The following is a 15062-nucleotide window of genomic DNA, read 5'->3' as shown; positions in this document are numbered from 1 at the left end:
AAAGAGGGCTGTCATGTCTCAATCTCTTCTTATCAAGGCTAGACATACCCAACTTCCTCAACCATTACTCATAAGGCTTGATTTCCAGACCCTTGGTCCTCTTGGTCAGCCTTCTCTGAACACGTTTCAGTTTGTCAATATCCTTCTTAAACTGTGGTGCCCAGAGCTGGACACAGTACTCCCAAGTATGATCTGACCAAGGAAGAATAGAGTGGTACAATATTTCCCTTGATCTGGAAACTAGACTCTGATTGATGCAACCTAGAATAGCATTAGCTTAATTTACTGCTGTATCATACTGTTGACTCATGTTAAACGTGTGGTCTACTAAGACCCCTAGATCTTTTTCACACATACTACTGGCAAGCCATGTGTCTTCAATATACGCTACATCCACAGCATTCCCCTGATCCACCAAGATTGTAATTCTATCAAAAAAAAGAACAAAAGAACAAAAGAAATGTGTCTTCAGGGCATAGTCCTGGGACCAAGTCAGCTGTGAACTTGCCCTGTAAGTTATCCCATCATTCCTTGTCACCTTCTCTGTCCCATAGGGGATGGTGGCGGTAAGGAAACCTAGAGGGATGTAGGGCAGTCTTAGAAGGATAATGGGTCTACATTACCCATTTGCTGTGCTTGCAAGAACTTCCTGCTGGAGTAACAGGGTGTGCCTTCTTCTGCACACTTGAGGATTTTAAGTCCAAGTCTTGCTATGTGGACTTAATGCCTTTTACCAAGCATGAAATACCACTCAAACTTCTTTAGTCCTTCCCCAACTGTTCCTGTCTGTGGATCTGGGGTGTCACTCCTCCGAAAGCAGGAGTATGGCTTCTGTTCTATAATACCCAAATTATTTAGGACAGTGGCATGAATACTGTAAAGAAAAGGAAGATAACACTAGGTGAATCTCTCCACTTTAGTGTGTTATCATCTACTTGTGTGCCCACAAAGTTAAGGTGGACTGATAGTATTTCTCTTTCAGCTCTGATGAACTTTGATGACATTACACATTTAGGGCTCAGCAAAAAACAAAACTCAGGTTCTGCTTTCATGATTATGGCTTACTCATCGCGTTGCAATTGTGTGGGATGGAACCTTTATTCAACCTAAGAATAAAAATGCACTTGTCTCTCAACAGATCTAGGCTGGCTTAGGAAGAGAGCATTAGTAGGCACTGGTTGCTAATTTTAGCCCACTGTATCTTTTGTTGTCTCAAATCTTTTAGTTGTCATGATGGATAATGAAGGAGGTGATGAGAAAATGTTATATAAAGTAGCAAGGAAATTTTTTTAGTGTATACCATTAATTGGGAACAGTAGTTTGTTATGGGTTCTTGGAATTTAGCTCTGTGAGGGGTCTCCTAACAATTCTCAGCATCCATTGACAAATGACAGTTCCCAAGATTATTTGGGGGGAAGTGACAATAGCTAAAATGATATGAGACTGTTCAAAATGTATGGTGTGCATGTGACTCAAGTCAGTACATAGATTGTCAGCTTTCTTGCAAGAAGCAGATAAAACTGAGCCAAAACCATGAATCCAATTTTGATTTTGTGTGTGTTTTCAATGACACCCTTGAAAGTATTGCTATCTTCCCTACCATATATATATATGGGACACTCAAACAGCTTGATTTAGCCAGCAATCTTCCTTCCTCCCCTCTCCTCACTCTTTCACTTTGAAGCATAAAGGAGAGGGCTCTCATTCTGGCAAAAGTCTAGTTCTCCGTAGGAATATAGGAAGCTGCCTTGTACTGAGTCAGATCATTTATCCATCTAGCTCAGTGTTGTCCACACAGGAGGCAGCAGTTCTTCTAGGTTTCAAGCAGAGTGTTCTCTCCCACCCCTACCTGGAGATGTGGGGGATTGAACCTTGAACCTTCTACATTGCAAAAGAGATGATCTCTCACTGAGCTACAGCCTTTCCTTGACTTCCTTGAATTTGTAGTCCAGAAGCACCTGGAGGGCCATGCCCTTGAGCTGTGCTGCTCTGGTGACCTTGTGGGAAATTAAAATGACTATATGTTTCTACCACAGCCAAGTAAGGCCATGTCTGGGAGCCCAAACATATAGGAGTGATTCTTCTAGAGGCTACTTTGTCAAAGGCATGCTCAGTCCTTTTGCTGACCCTGAGCATGAGTGCCCAGTAGCATAGCATAATAGACAAAATATGGCACATTACAGATTACATGCAAAATCTGAAAGATAGATGGGACATTATAGCTGGAATTTCCATTCCTTACAACTGTAAAATGTGTTTGATAGGGCCACCAGGGGCCAGGGTGAAATTGCTTCAGGGCTATAACTGGCCTAGAGGCAGCCAATTGTCTATACCTGCTTTTGACTGGACTTAACCGTCCGGGGGTCCTTTACCTTTACCTTACTACCTGCTTTAAAGAACTGGTGTTCTTTCCAGAACTTAATGTCAGTCACTCTACTGACAATTATGTTCTGTTTTCACAGTAATGACATTTCAGTTCTGCCCGCCCTCCTGAAGCCTGTTTATATCATGTTGGCATATTTTCTATTGACTTGCTGCAAATGATCCTATATCCTAGCACACAATCATGAATTCTAACACACATTGCCTATTTCTCTTTGAAAGGAAATATTCATCATAAAGCAAGGGAGGCTCATACAGCCAACCGTAAGAAAGGGGAGATGAAGTATGCAAATATATTCAGATGGCCAATAATGGCACAGGGTACCATCAAACTTGTCTTTTTCTCCTGTATTGATACAATTTGCTCACTCATTTATTTCAAAGCTTTGGGTTTTTTAAAAAAATAGTATTTCATTTATTTTCTCAAAATAAGGCTATTGGGAGGATTCATTACAAAAAACAAGAACAGCTCTCTTGTACTTTTTTATATTGTGAATCTTTCCCCATCCCTGCTTTATATGAAGTGCCGGGTTGCTTCAGATTGGCATGGTCTCTTCTATTTATTTTTATAGCCGCGGTCCACCAGTGGCTTTTTACATTTAAAGTAAGTGGTCAGTTGATCATCTAGCACTGGCTGGTTCCTAAGACTCTTGCACAGAATGCACTGCTCCAGCAAAGCACTTCGTATGAAAAGTACCTGGTTGGATCAATGCATTGCACATGCACTTCTTTTTGGATCAATCCATTCTTTGCAATTATCCACCAAGTGCTATTTGGAATACTAGAAGTTGGCCTATGTTCTCCTATTGGATCATTGTCTACAGTCTGCTCACATCTTTTTCTTTTTAAAAATTGGTGATTTCAGAGAAAGAAGAGGGACTGCGAGGAGGGGTGTACAATTTCTGTCCCCCATCCACTCTCTGTTTCTATTCACTCTTCTCACTAAACAGATCCTAGTCTCCTTTCATTTCATTCCTTCCATCTTGCTTTCTGTGGGACCAATATGGTGCAGTGATTTGGGGAGATTGGACATTTGTACAATAAAACATCTAATCTTGCTTACAAACCCTGTTCAGTGGGATGGCCTTGAACAAGGCAAGATCTCACTACCTTTCTCACCTAATAGGCCTGTTGTGTTTATAAGTGTGTTGCATGTGTGTTGTGATTATTCAAAAACAAAGTCCAATTAGGTGCCACTGTGAATTCCCACATTTGTCTCTTGCTACTCTTGTCTCTCCTTCTCTTCCTTCTATCTTAATGTAGTAGTAAGATCCTCAGGACAGATACCTGTCATACTGCTGTTCTGTAAAGTACCATTATGTTCAGGCTGTGAGTGCTGCTGTTTATGTTGTCTAAATGGCATCACCCACACAAAAGAAAAAGAGTATCAGCTGGCCCAGTGGACCTCCCCCCCACCCAGGGTTTGCAGAACTACCAATACAAAATTTTAAGGAAAAAAACTCTTAGTAGGGAAACCCCCACAAGCAGAAAAAAATAGGGGATAGTTTCTTCAATTGCCAAAGAATATAGATAGGAAGGTGGATAGAAAAGCGGGAGAGGGGAACTGTGTTGCAGGTCCCACTTCTACAGAAATGATAGTAATGTTCATAACAACATCAACCAGTACTACCACCACCACCACCACTACTACTATTTGGCAAAGCATACAATCAGCACATGTTGAAAGAAAAACTATTTTTGAAATAATTGATGGTTACATTAGGATTTGTTGGGAAGCTTTAGTTGACAGAAACTGGGTGATGGCAAGGCAACAGAACTTTCTGCTTTGCTTTCTGTTGTTCTCTCTGCTTCACATCTCAGTCAGAAGAAAAGAGAGCAGAACAGCTGTCTCCTAGCAAAAACCTATGAAGAAAAACTGAAATGCTAGTAATTTACAGCCTCCCTGATAAATGGGCTCATTTTATTGTTGGATGAATAAAATCATCATGAAGATTGATGCATGACAGAAGCACTTGGCTATTTGCTATTCTTTCTAGCCACACCAGGCCTTGGATTGGAACCTGTCACTAAAGATGAAATATGCTTTATGAGATTCCTGGGAGGCAGTCATTTTTAATTTAAAACAGATAACATACAGTAAGTAATATGGGTTTTGAAATTGTTGGCACTTCTAAAAAAATCCTCAGGTAATCCTGTATCTAAACAGATCTAATTGCTTTCAGTGTAGCAGCTAACTGCAGTTAAAAACTTTTTCTAAGGCCATTTTATAGGTTGACAAGGCATTCATGGTTGAATGAATATTCTAATCTTAATCGTATGGAGCACAATCAGTCAGGGAGTTCTAGTTCATACTGGTGCCCAGTGCATGAATTTCAGAGGGACAGAGGTGGAGACTACCTTTTTCCAAGTGCTTAAAAGTAAGTTATTCACTCCTACATCAGAAAGAAAATTGTTTTAGACTGTCAGGACTCCAGAGTCCTGTAGTCACCAAGAACTCAGCTAGATTTGTGAAGAGAAATGTTTTATATGTGTTGTATGTGTATGCATTAAAACACTGACACCAGATGGCGATGTGGAGTTCCATTCTTGCAAGTGTGATTTTTCATACAAAGTTTACAATGCCTAGATCCAGCCCAGGACACAGAGTCAGAGGTCACAGTGCTGCCGTATAAGGAACCAGGCTAGATTTCTGGCTCCTTGGTGATCAAGAGACCACTGAGGCTGGCAGGTAGTAGCCCAATGAACCAGATGTCACATCTCCAGGACTCACAGGTGCCCTCATAGGCATATTTCTGTTGGTCTGAGGGACCAAGTTTTCCTACAGTCCATTGACAGAGGGAGTGCATCTAGAATGCAGGAGAAGTACCCACTGTCAGGCCAGATGGTCCACCCTTTAAGAGGCTATAGTTCTCCACAAGGGGGGATCTTGGGAAAGATGGGCTAGAGATAGTAGAACATAGGATGGGAGGACTGGAGACTGGGGCTCAAAAGACCTCACTTCACTTCCAAGCCTTGTTAGAACAAGTTGTGCACTAGGAGCTCTCCATGGTGCTGAGATAGCCTTGCCATAGGACCAGAACAGGACACAGACAATGTTTGCCTGGAAATGCGTGGGTCCAGAAAGATTAATTTGAGGTGTGGAGTGTCGGAACTTGCGTTCAACCGAGCTACTCCTCCGGTCGAGTCCTCTGACGGTGATTCACGACCTGAGCCTTTGATGAGGCTCCAGGCATGTTACACAGAGTATCCAGCAGCAGAAGGATGAGAAATCTGAGCTACATTGCTAAGAGTTTTATTTCTAACTACGCAAACAGAAAAGAAATATACATCCTCTCTCTGTGAGAGCAGAGAGGCAACCGGATACAAAGAAAAACTAGTAATATCAACATCCGTCTCCCGTCTCCTGTGAGACTTCCAACAGTCTGGAATCTCTTTGCAATGTAAACAGAGTCTTGTGATTCCAAGCACTGCACAGTGACATGTAACAGAAAACTAACATGGAGACCATTATTAGGAAAACAATAAAGCTAAATATAATGTGACTGAAAGCTGGGAGAGACAATGGCATATAGTTGGAAAAAATATTTTGGGAGAGCACTTACCCTGGGAGTAACTGCTATTCCAGAATATGCACAAGAATCATGCAACTGTCAAGTTTCAGCCTCCGAAGCGTGGAGAGGAGGATTCCCAAAGCAGCAACAGTATCTGGGCCGTGGTAATGGGATCTTAGTGGCGAAATCAGGCATTCGACCTTCAACTTCTTTTTTCAAAAGCTTCCTCTAAGATAGGTTCCATTAGCAGAGAACTGGGAATGAAAAGCTTGGTTGTCACCAACCACTGTGATCATCAAATCCCTTTGAGATGTTTGCAGAAAGAGAGCTTTTCTCTTATCTTTGGGGATCCTGTACATGATCCTTGTTCCTGATTGCTTAAAGTAGCCTTCACCAACCTGGTGCCCTCCGTATGTTTTGGAGTACAATCCCCTGTACTGCTAGACAGCATGGCCATAGTTCAAAAACATACAGAGGGCAGCAGTCTCATGGAAAAAGTGCAGTGATGGTAGATAGCCCAATGAGCCAGTGGTCTGCATAAACTTTTCTTTGAGTCTGAAATTCACTGGGACCTGAGAGCAAAGCCAGTAATAAGAAAACAAGGTCCTGAAATACAGTTATCATTCTCATTTACTCTACTCCTGCCTTGTCTAGACATAGCCTTAATATCCACCGTTTCTTAATGGTCTTTCTTGGCCAGCTGCTTATGGGAGAAGATGTTTCATTGTGTATGTTTGTGTTTTCCCTTTAGCCTATTATCTGTTCAGACTTTTAAAAAAACCCATCTTATTGTTGGCAGTAGAGCTTCTGTAACTAGAATATTAAATGTTTCAATTAAATTTTAGCCATTGATTCCCAACATCAAGGTAATGCATTTTGCTGTTCAATTAAAAATAACAAGCTGCTATGCCGTTCTTTGCCCAAGTGTAAACGATGGAACAGTGGTCAATAAAGCAATCAAGAAAATGAAGTATTGGTGCCTCCATATTCTTTCTGAAAGCTTGTGGGGAATAAAGTCCAGAATGATTAACACTGAAACTTGGGGAGCTAAAACTTTGGAGAAGTCAAAGAAGGTAACAAGGGCATACAAGCTTGAAATTGGCATTTGAACAGTGGTTTGCAGATACTCTGACTTTTCTAAGTACCTCCTTTTTACTGAATGTCTGCTCCTTGTCGCCTGAGAGGAAGAAGGGGTGGCAGCTCATCATTCAGTTCTCGGAGCTCACCAACATCCACCATTTTTGAAAAGGGCAAAAATTAATAAATCTTAAAATCAATATGTATGCTTGCAGCTTGTGGGTTTATTTTAAACTTTTTAAATATTAGTTTGAGGCTGTGTTTTGAGCACCACTGGGACAGAGTGCAATTAGAGTGTTCAGAATTCTCCTCTGCTTGTCTTAGGCAAGCAAGGATGGGGAACCTTTCATCCTCTTGATGTTGTTGGGCTCCAACTGCCACCAGCTCTACCCAGCATGGCCAATGCTTATGGCTGATGGGACTTAGAAAGTATACTTGGAGAGAAGGAACACTTAGGCTGCATTTGGACATCACACTATGGTTCGGAATGCTGAAAATGAGCCTGGGCAAACCTTGGCTCGTGCACTCTCCATTCCCCTCTCTGCCTCTAGTGTGGTTGTAAGAAAATGTTTGGAAGCTTTCACATCCATTTTAGATTAAACACATTTTGCCATGTAATTTGGGTAATTAAACTGTGGTTAATGTTAAATATGGTATGCTTGAAATGGGTCAATTCAAACCATAAATTGTGGGACTGATTCTTTTTTAAAAAACAAACCATGGTTAACATTAACCACAATTTAAGCCTCGGATGACACTCTTAAACCATTGTTTACTGAAAATAAGGGGGCAGTTTCCATTCTCACAGGCATTGCATAAGAAGGAAAGGGCAAGCAAGAGCACAATACTTGTCACACTAAACTGTGATTTAGCATGATGGCATACAATCATTGTGGGCTGTTTTATATCTGGTCCACTGGAGTAACAGAATGAGATCCTCAAGTGAAATGTCCCATTTAAAACCAACACTGAGAGATACCATTTGTGAATTGTTACCTATATGAACAAAATCAAAGGAGCAGAGTTCTGTGTGGGGTAGTGAGTAGGTGTTAGCTGTATTTCCTAGCAGAAAAGAAAGTTGTACTCTGTTGCAGAGCTTATCTTAATGGATTAGAATATCAATATTAAAATAACATATCCCGGTATGATCAGAAAAATATAAAGGATAGTCACTGAGGTCATTTAATATGCTCTGTGAATACTAACAGTCAGTCTAATTACCTGATCTCACCACTTCTTTCAACAGGAGCACAGAAGGTCATGCATTTGCAGATCAAACTTTACTGTGTGCTCTGGACCCCTGTAGATTCCATTTCCATTTCTTACCAATCAACATTCTCCCTCTCTCTTTCTGCTCTTTTATTTGTGTTTGGCAGAATGTTCAAAAGATGTTTTCCTTTTTAAAGGGAGACATCCATTTGCAACGAGATAAGTATTGACTTAAAGAACACAACAAAAAACAGACAATTTGCTATCGTTTAAAAGAGATGAGAGCTCAAGAATTTGTAGGGAAAGCAGAAGGTGGATTTATTTTATCACCCAACAAAAACGTGGGATCCGGTGTTTTGTGGTGACACACATTAGGCATTGGTTGGCATGGAAATGTCAGGGTGAATAGAAAAGTCTTCATCATATTCCAGAAATATAGAACAGAAACCACATGCTTTGTTTCCAAAAGGAGGCTGTTCCACATTGTGGGTTCCATCACATCTGTGCCAGACAGTGTGGTGGGCTGCGCTGCGCTGTTCACCTGACCTCCCTCCAGCTGAGTTGCTGCTGCAGATCAGGATGGACAGGGAGAGGGACGAGACTGTGCTGAGGCTGGCATGGTGCAAATGTGTGGCAGAGCCAGTACAGTGGTCCTGCTGCTGTGTTTGTACCATGCTGACCTCATCCGTCCTCCTCCACCCTGGTATGCAGCAACAACACAGCCAGAGGGAGGTCAGGTGAGTGGTGCAGCTCCACCATGCTTTCAGCTACTGCATTACCCAAAAGCTATCCTTTTTCCTTTAAACTGGAAATACCAGGGACTAAACCCTGGGACTTTCTGCATTCAAAACATGTGCTGTACTAATGAGCTCTATCCCTTTTGTGCTCCTCCATTGTGCTTTTTAGAACAATGATGTTAGAAACAATGGCACCCTTTGATGCTGGGGAAATTAGGAAACCTGACTTGAGAGGAAAGTAGTGAAAGGAGCTCAAGTACCACTTTTCTTACAGAAAAGAAGTTTGTTTGCAGATTGATATGCTGATCTTCAGCACAAGCTCTCGAATAAATCAAAGTAAAATCAAAACATGAACAATACAGTCACAAACATAAATGAATGCAGCAGAGCAACAAACATACATTAAAAGCTAGCAAAAATAAAATAAAAATAACAGATTAAAGCCAGCTAGTTGATGTGGTAGAAGACCTGGGCAAATAGAATGGACTTTTCTTGGTGCTGGAAGGACATTACTGCCCCAACCTTCCTGGGAATGTATTTCATATACATAGTGCTATTTTTCTAGAAAAGAGGTGCTGGGACTCACCATAAATGCCTTCCTTGTTCTCTTAGAATGGCAATGGCACCCACCTGAGAGGGGCTGGAACTGTGTTCTGGCTAGAAAAAAGCCCTGCATATATGTACAGGGTGAGAGAGCTAATAAGGGCCTCTCTTCCGTCAACACCCACATAACTGAGGAGACTTGGAATAGAGCTCAGAAGCTCTTAGCATTAGCCCCCTTCCCTGTCCCATGCTGCTTTGCTCAGTACTGCTGTGCTAGAGCATCTTGTCTTACAACAGCACATCAAGCACAATGGCAGCCTGGTGGGTGAGAAGAGGTTAAAGCAGGGTTTTCTGAGGCTGCAGGGTGCTGGATTAAGACCAGCATTACCAGAATGGAAACGGTGCCCCCTTCCATACACACACAATATGTGAATTAGCATTAAGAGAGCTCTTTATTTTGATCAGGAAATGTCTTATGAAACTCTCTTTCCTGAGGCCCTTCCTCTTCATCTCCAGATATATCTTGCAGGGAACAGAGAAGGTGATAACGCCTCTGATTCCTCAGCAGGGAGCCGGTGAACGACAATCAGCAGAAATCACTTCTGCACATTCCCTATAATTTGATGAGAGTGTTTGTGAAACCATTTAGCAAACTCATGTTACCCTAACTGAACTCATGCCCCGAGTAATGAAGTGTCAGTATATTCTTGGGTCTCATAAAAGGCCAAAGGGGGGGAAATCCCTCCTCAACTGTCGCATTGAGTTCTCTTTTCTTTTCCAGCTGTGCGGTCTCACTAGCCATCAACAGATAGGTTCACTTTTTATTCTGATCATCATCAAACATTAGCTAGAAATAAAATAATTGCCCTTTTATCTCCAGGAGAAAGAGGAAAAAGATTTTTGGGTTTCGATCTGCATCTGTTATTTGTTGAAATATACCCCTGGGGATTAACAATTACATCGGATTGCAAATTGTCATAAAGACAGTTTCCATGGTTTCGGCGAGAAGCTAAAATCTCTCAGCTGAGATTTCCAGAGGGGTGGCCGCATTTGCCTGTTGCAGCAAAACCGAGCAAGACTCTTGTGGCAACTTGAAGAGTTAACACATTTATTATTGCCATAGGAGTCCTGCTTCCTCAAATGCATGAAGTTTTATTCCCAGGGGAGTGGCAGTAAGCAGTGAGGTCAGATGGAAAGACAGTGCAAAGAAACTAACAAATAAAGGTTATGACAGATAGATGTATGCAAAATAAGCCTAGTGGTAGTAACTCTTCATAACAGAAGTATGCTTTCGTAATCATCAAACATGTTTGACATGTTAATTAAAACCTGTAGTCCAGCTGAGAAGCATTTTCTAGTAGCCCAGTTACTAGGGGCTTCTTTATACCAGCCTCGGGCTGGCGACACCATTGACAAAATCAAGATGTAATTCTTTTGGTAATTACCGAAGGATACGAAAGTACTGTTTATGTATGCAACGACAGCAGCAAGAATGTTATTTGCTCAGGGATGGAAAGAAGAAAGAGCCCTATTGAAAGAAGAATGGATAATGAAGATGGTGGACAATGCGAAGATGGAAAGGCTGACCGAGAAGATCAGGCACCAAGAGGTTAACAAATTTAATAGAGAATGGCATAACTTAATAGAATATATTAAAGAACACTGTAAAATTCTAAAAATGTTAGGATTTAAAACAACAAAGGATAAAAAGGAAGTATAATAATTTGGATAAATGCAATTAGATTAAAAAAGGAAGATGAATTTTGGAAGCCAAGTGGTGGAAAGTCCAGGGGTTCAGGGAACCCCATAGGTACTGATATGGACTATGGTTTAATGTAAACAAGTGTGTGTGTATGTAAAAATTTGATTTTTTTCTTTTTGAAACTTTAAAATATCTTTTTAAAAGACAAAATCAAGATGTGAAGCTTTTCCCAGGGTAAAATACTGCAGTGATGCCTTAGTCACTTGCCTGAGGCTTTATCCCTGCCACCTTGGTACCTTTTAAAAGTCAAGCACCATAGTAGGGGACGAATCGTGTGCATCTATCCCACCAGAGGTTACCGTGTCCCTGCCAGGTATTTATTATTGGCTCCATGTCCAGGTGCTGGTGTTGCTGGAGGCCTGCCAAAGACAAGACCTTAACAGGGAGAAAGGGGACTACTTGGGGGGGGGGACATGGTCTGGCACTGAGTTATGTCCCCTCCATCAACTCATCATTATCACCAGCTCAAGATTCATTGGTGAGTTGAATGCTGATAGAAGTTCTCCACAAAAGTCGTGTGGCTTACAAGAAGTAGTCATAGTCCAAGGGTTGAAAAAGTCCAAGTATAGTTACTGTTTTCATGCTCAGTAAAAATATTAATATCTTGCAATGTTTGTGGGGTCAGTTAGAATCATGAAATTGTAGAGTAGGAAGGGACCCCAAGGGTCCTCTGATCCAACCCTTTGCAATGCATGAATCTCAACAAAAGCATCCCAGAGACATGGCCATCCAACCTCTGCTTAAAAAACTCCAGTGAAGGAGGGTCTACCACCTTCTGAGGAAGTCCGTTCCACTGTCAAACAGCTCTTACTGTCAGAAAGTTCTCCCTTATATTTAGTTGGAATCTCCTTTCTTGTAACTTGAATCGATTGGTTCAGGTCCTACTCTGAAGCAGGAGAAAACGAGCTTGCTCCATCTTCCATGTGACACCCCTATAGATATTTGAAGATGGCTCTCATATCTCCTCTCAGTCTCCTCTTTTCCGGGCTAAACTTACCCAAATCCTTCAACCATTCCTCATAAAGCTTGGTTTCCAGATCCTCTATCATCTTGGGAGCCCTCCTATGCACACACTCCAGGTTGTAATATCCTCCTTAAATGGTGGTACCCAGAAATGGACACAATATTCCAGGTGTGGTCTGACCAAGGCAGAACAAAGTCGTTCTATGGTTTCCATTAATCTCAACACTATACTTCCATTGATGCAGCCCAATGGTCTACCCCTGGATCCTTTTCACATGTACTGCGGGCAAGCTATGTGTCCACCTTATGTCAGCGCAGCTGGTTATTTCTGCCTAATTGTAGAAGTTGTTAGTTTTGGCCCAGTTCTCCAATCTGTTAAAATAATCTTGAATCCTGATTCTGTCTTCTGTGGCATTAGTTACCCTTCCCAGTTTGGTGTCATCTGCAAATTTGATGAGTGTTGTGCCAATTCCTTAATCCAAGTTGTTATTAAAGATGTTGAACAACGGACCCAGTACAGAACCCTGTGGCACCCCATTTGTCACATTTTTCCAGAATGATGAGGAACCATTAGTGAGCACTCCTTAGGCTTGGTCAGTCAACCAGCTACAAATCCACCTACAGTTATCTATCCAGCCCACATTTTACCAGCTTCTCCATAAAATATCATGGAGGACTTTGTCAAAAGCCTTTCTGAAATCAAATTCCTGTTGTCTGTGTCTCACACAATGGAAACCAGTCTGAACTTCCTTACTTGCCAGCTGTTGCACATTCATTAATGAAATCTTAGAATCTAATACAAAGCTGCTTGCATGCTTCAAACTGTCTTATAAATCTGATGAACAATTAGCATGCAATTTTGACTAACAAAATTCTAATTCTGAATTATGAGCCACTATTACCTAATAAACCTGACAACTGATGTGAATAAATCCATCCTAATATATGAAACATCGTCTCTTAAACCACCCATTTTCCCCTTCCAAAGAGATCCAGGAAACACTGCATAATATATTTGGACTGATAAACTACAAAGATGTGTGTGTGTGTAAGATCTCATTTACTCTAGCTTATCAGATTTATTGCATGGGGAATCTGACACCTTAATGGCTATCACTAATTTATTATTTGCTTTTCTTTAATAAGCACACAGGTTTTCAGTGGCGTAATATTTCTGGTATTTTTATTTTTGTATGTGGCAGGGAGTAGTTGCTGAGGAAAACTGAAATGATTCTCCCTTTTCATTTCTAATAACCTATTTTGAGATCATGTTTCATGCGATTATAATAAAACTATGTTGGATGACTATTTAATGCGATCCTTTTGTTGAATAATGTCTACTTTTGGCTGCTGCAGATTGATAGAAGTTTCTTGTTTTAAACCATTGTTGTTATTTAATTTAATTTATGAATTGCTTCCTATGAACTTCTCAAAGCAATTCCACATTACAATAAAAACATATCTAATGCAATTGCTTGTATTAAAACAGTTCAAACAATTTTCAAAAGTTACACATATAAGAGCAGCTGAAACAATTGCAAACATCAAAACAATTTCGAATCCTATAAAAATATGGGTTGGGATAAAAATCTCCACTTAAACGACTTGTTGAAACAGGAAAGTTTGCAACAGTCATTGAAAGAAAGTGTAAATTGTGTATGTCCAAAGGTTAGTTGCCACCACAGGGAAGGCCTGATCATGACACCATGCAGAATGACTGAATAGAATTGTACCTGCAGGATGCCTTGTCCTGCAGAATTCAATAGTTAGTTGGGTATACAAAGGATGAGAAAATATTTTATTTTATAGTTTTTTATTCATTTATCACAAGCATATGTACAAACTGACACAGAACCATACAAACAATAACAAAACCATACACAGAGCATATTCAATATAAAAAACAAATTGTAGAGGCTATTATTATTATTATTATTTAAATTTCTTAGTTGCTTTATCTTGCCCAGGGAAACCCAAAATTACTTAAAACCAAGCAGCCAAACACACAGACAATAAACCATGCATAAAAAGGTAAAGGTAAAGGACCGCTGACAGTTAAGTCCAGTCGCAGAGGACTCTGGGGTCAGATAGAATTTGAACCACTTCCCTGAACTTTGGGGACTAAAAACTTACTTTTGAAAAATGAATTTTTGAAAAATGAATTTTTTTAAAGTGCAAAATGCTATGCATACATGGTTCGAAGTTTTTATTCCTTTTCACAACCAGTCTGGGTGGCAGCTGTCAGCATACAGCTTAGGAACCGAAGTTGAGACATAACAACTTGCCAAAGGCCAGCTAAAGGGAATCTTGAAAGATGGTTTGACATGAGTAGCTGGATTATCTGCTGTGTTTTTAGCAGGGATCCTCATGATGCTGCTGATAGAAAGTTTGATAGCAATTTGACACTGCCCTGGTTTGCATAACAACTGTGGAAGGCTGTGCTGCTATGGAAAGTGGTGCAGCATTGTAACAATAATTCATAGAATCATAGAAACAACAGAAAACAAGTTTTTGAAAACGTTTCTTTCCATTGCAGTCAGTGCAAAAAGTCATTACATTGCTACAACTTCAGATGCCTCTCTTTCTTCCCTGTTTAGGAGGAGCCATTTGTGATGGTGTCAGAAAATGTTTTGGGGAAACCAAAGAAATACCAGGGCTTTTCCATCGATGTCTTAGAATCCTTATCCACATACCTTGGCTTCACGTATGAAATTTATGTTGCTCCAGATCACAAGTATGGGCGCCCCCTGGAGAATGGGACCTGGAACGGTTTGATAGGGGAACTAGTATTTAAGGTAAGGATGTAGGTAATTATTCCCTTAAAATATATAGAAGACAAATATCTACCTTTTATCTTTTTGTAGTCCCTTCTCATTT

General features: G+C 40.7%; 1 protein-coding gene across 7 annotated transcripts in view; it reads left to right on the top strand.

The window, feature by feature from the left end:
• GRID2 (glutamate ionotropic receptor delta type subunit 2) overlaps positions 1-15062 on the top strand; it is an 802847-nt gene that overhangs the window by 607621 nt on the left and 180164 nt on the right. For all 7 annotated transcript variants that reach the window (XR_014538421.1, XR_014538422.1, XR_014538423.1 and 4 more), the window contains exon 10: positions 14783-14980. Coding sequence is in view for 4 of the 7 variants with exons in the window: in XM_083571111.1 (XP_083427237.1) it covers positions 14783-14980 (198 nt within the window). In the remaining 3 variants the exon portion in view is untranslated. The remainder of the gene's footprint in view (positions 1-14782; positions 14981-15062) is intronic.

Source organism: Podarcis filfolensis (genome assembly GCF_964270895.1).
Source record: "Podarcis filfolensis genome assembly, chromosome: 9".
NCBI lineage: Eukaryota > Metazoa > Chordata > Lepidosauria > Squamata > Lacertidae > Podarcis > Podarcis filfolensis.
The sequence above is the reverse complement of the archived record's forward strand: the minus strand, read 5'-3'. Positions and strand labels throughout refer to the sequence as shown.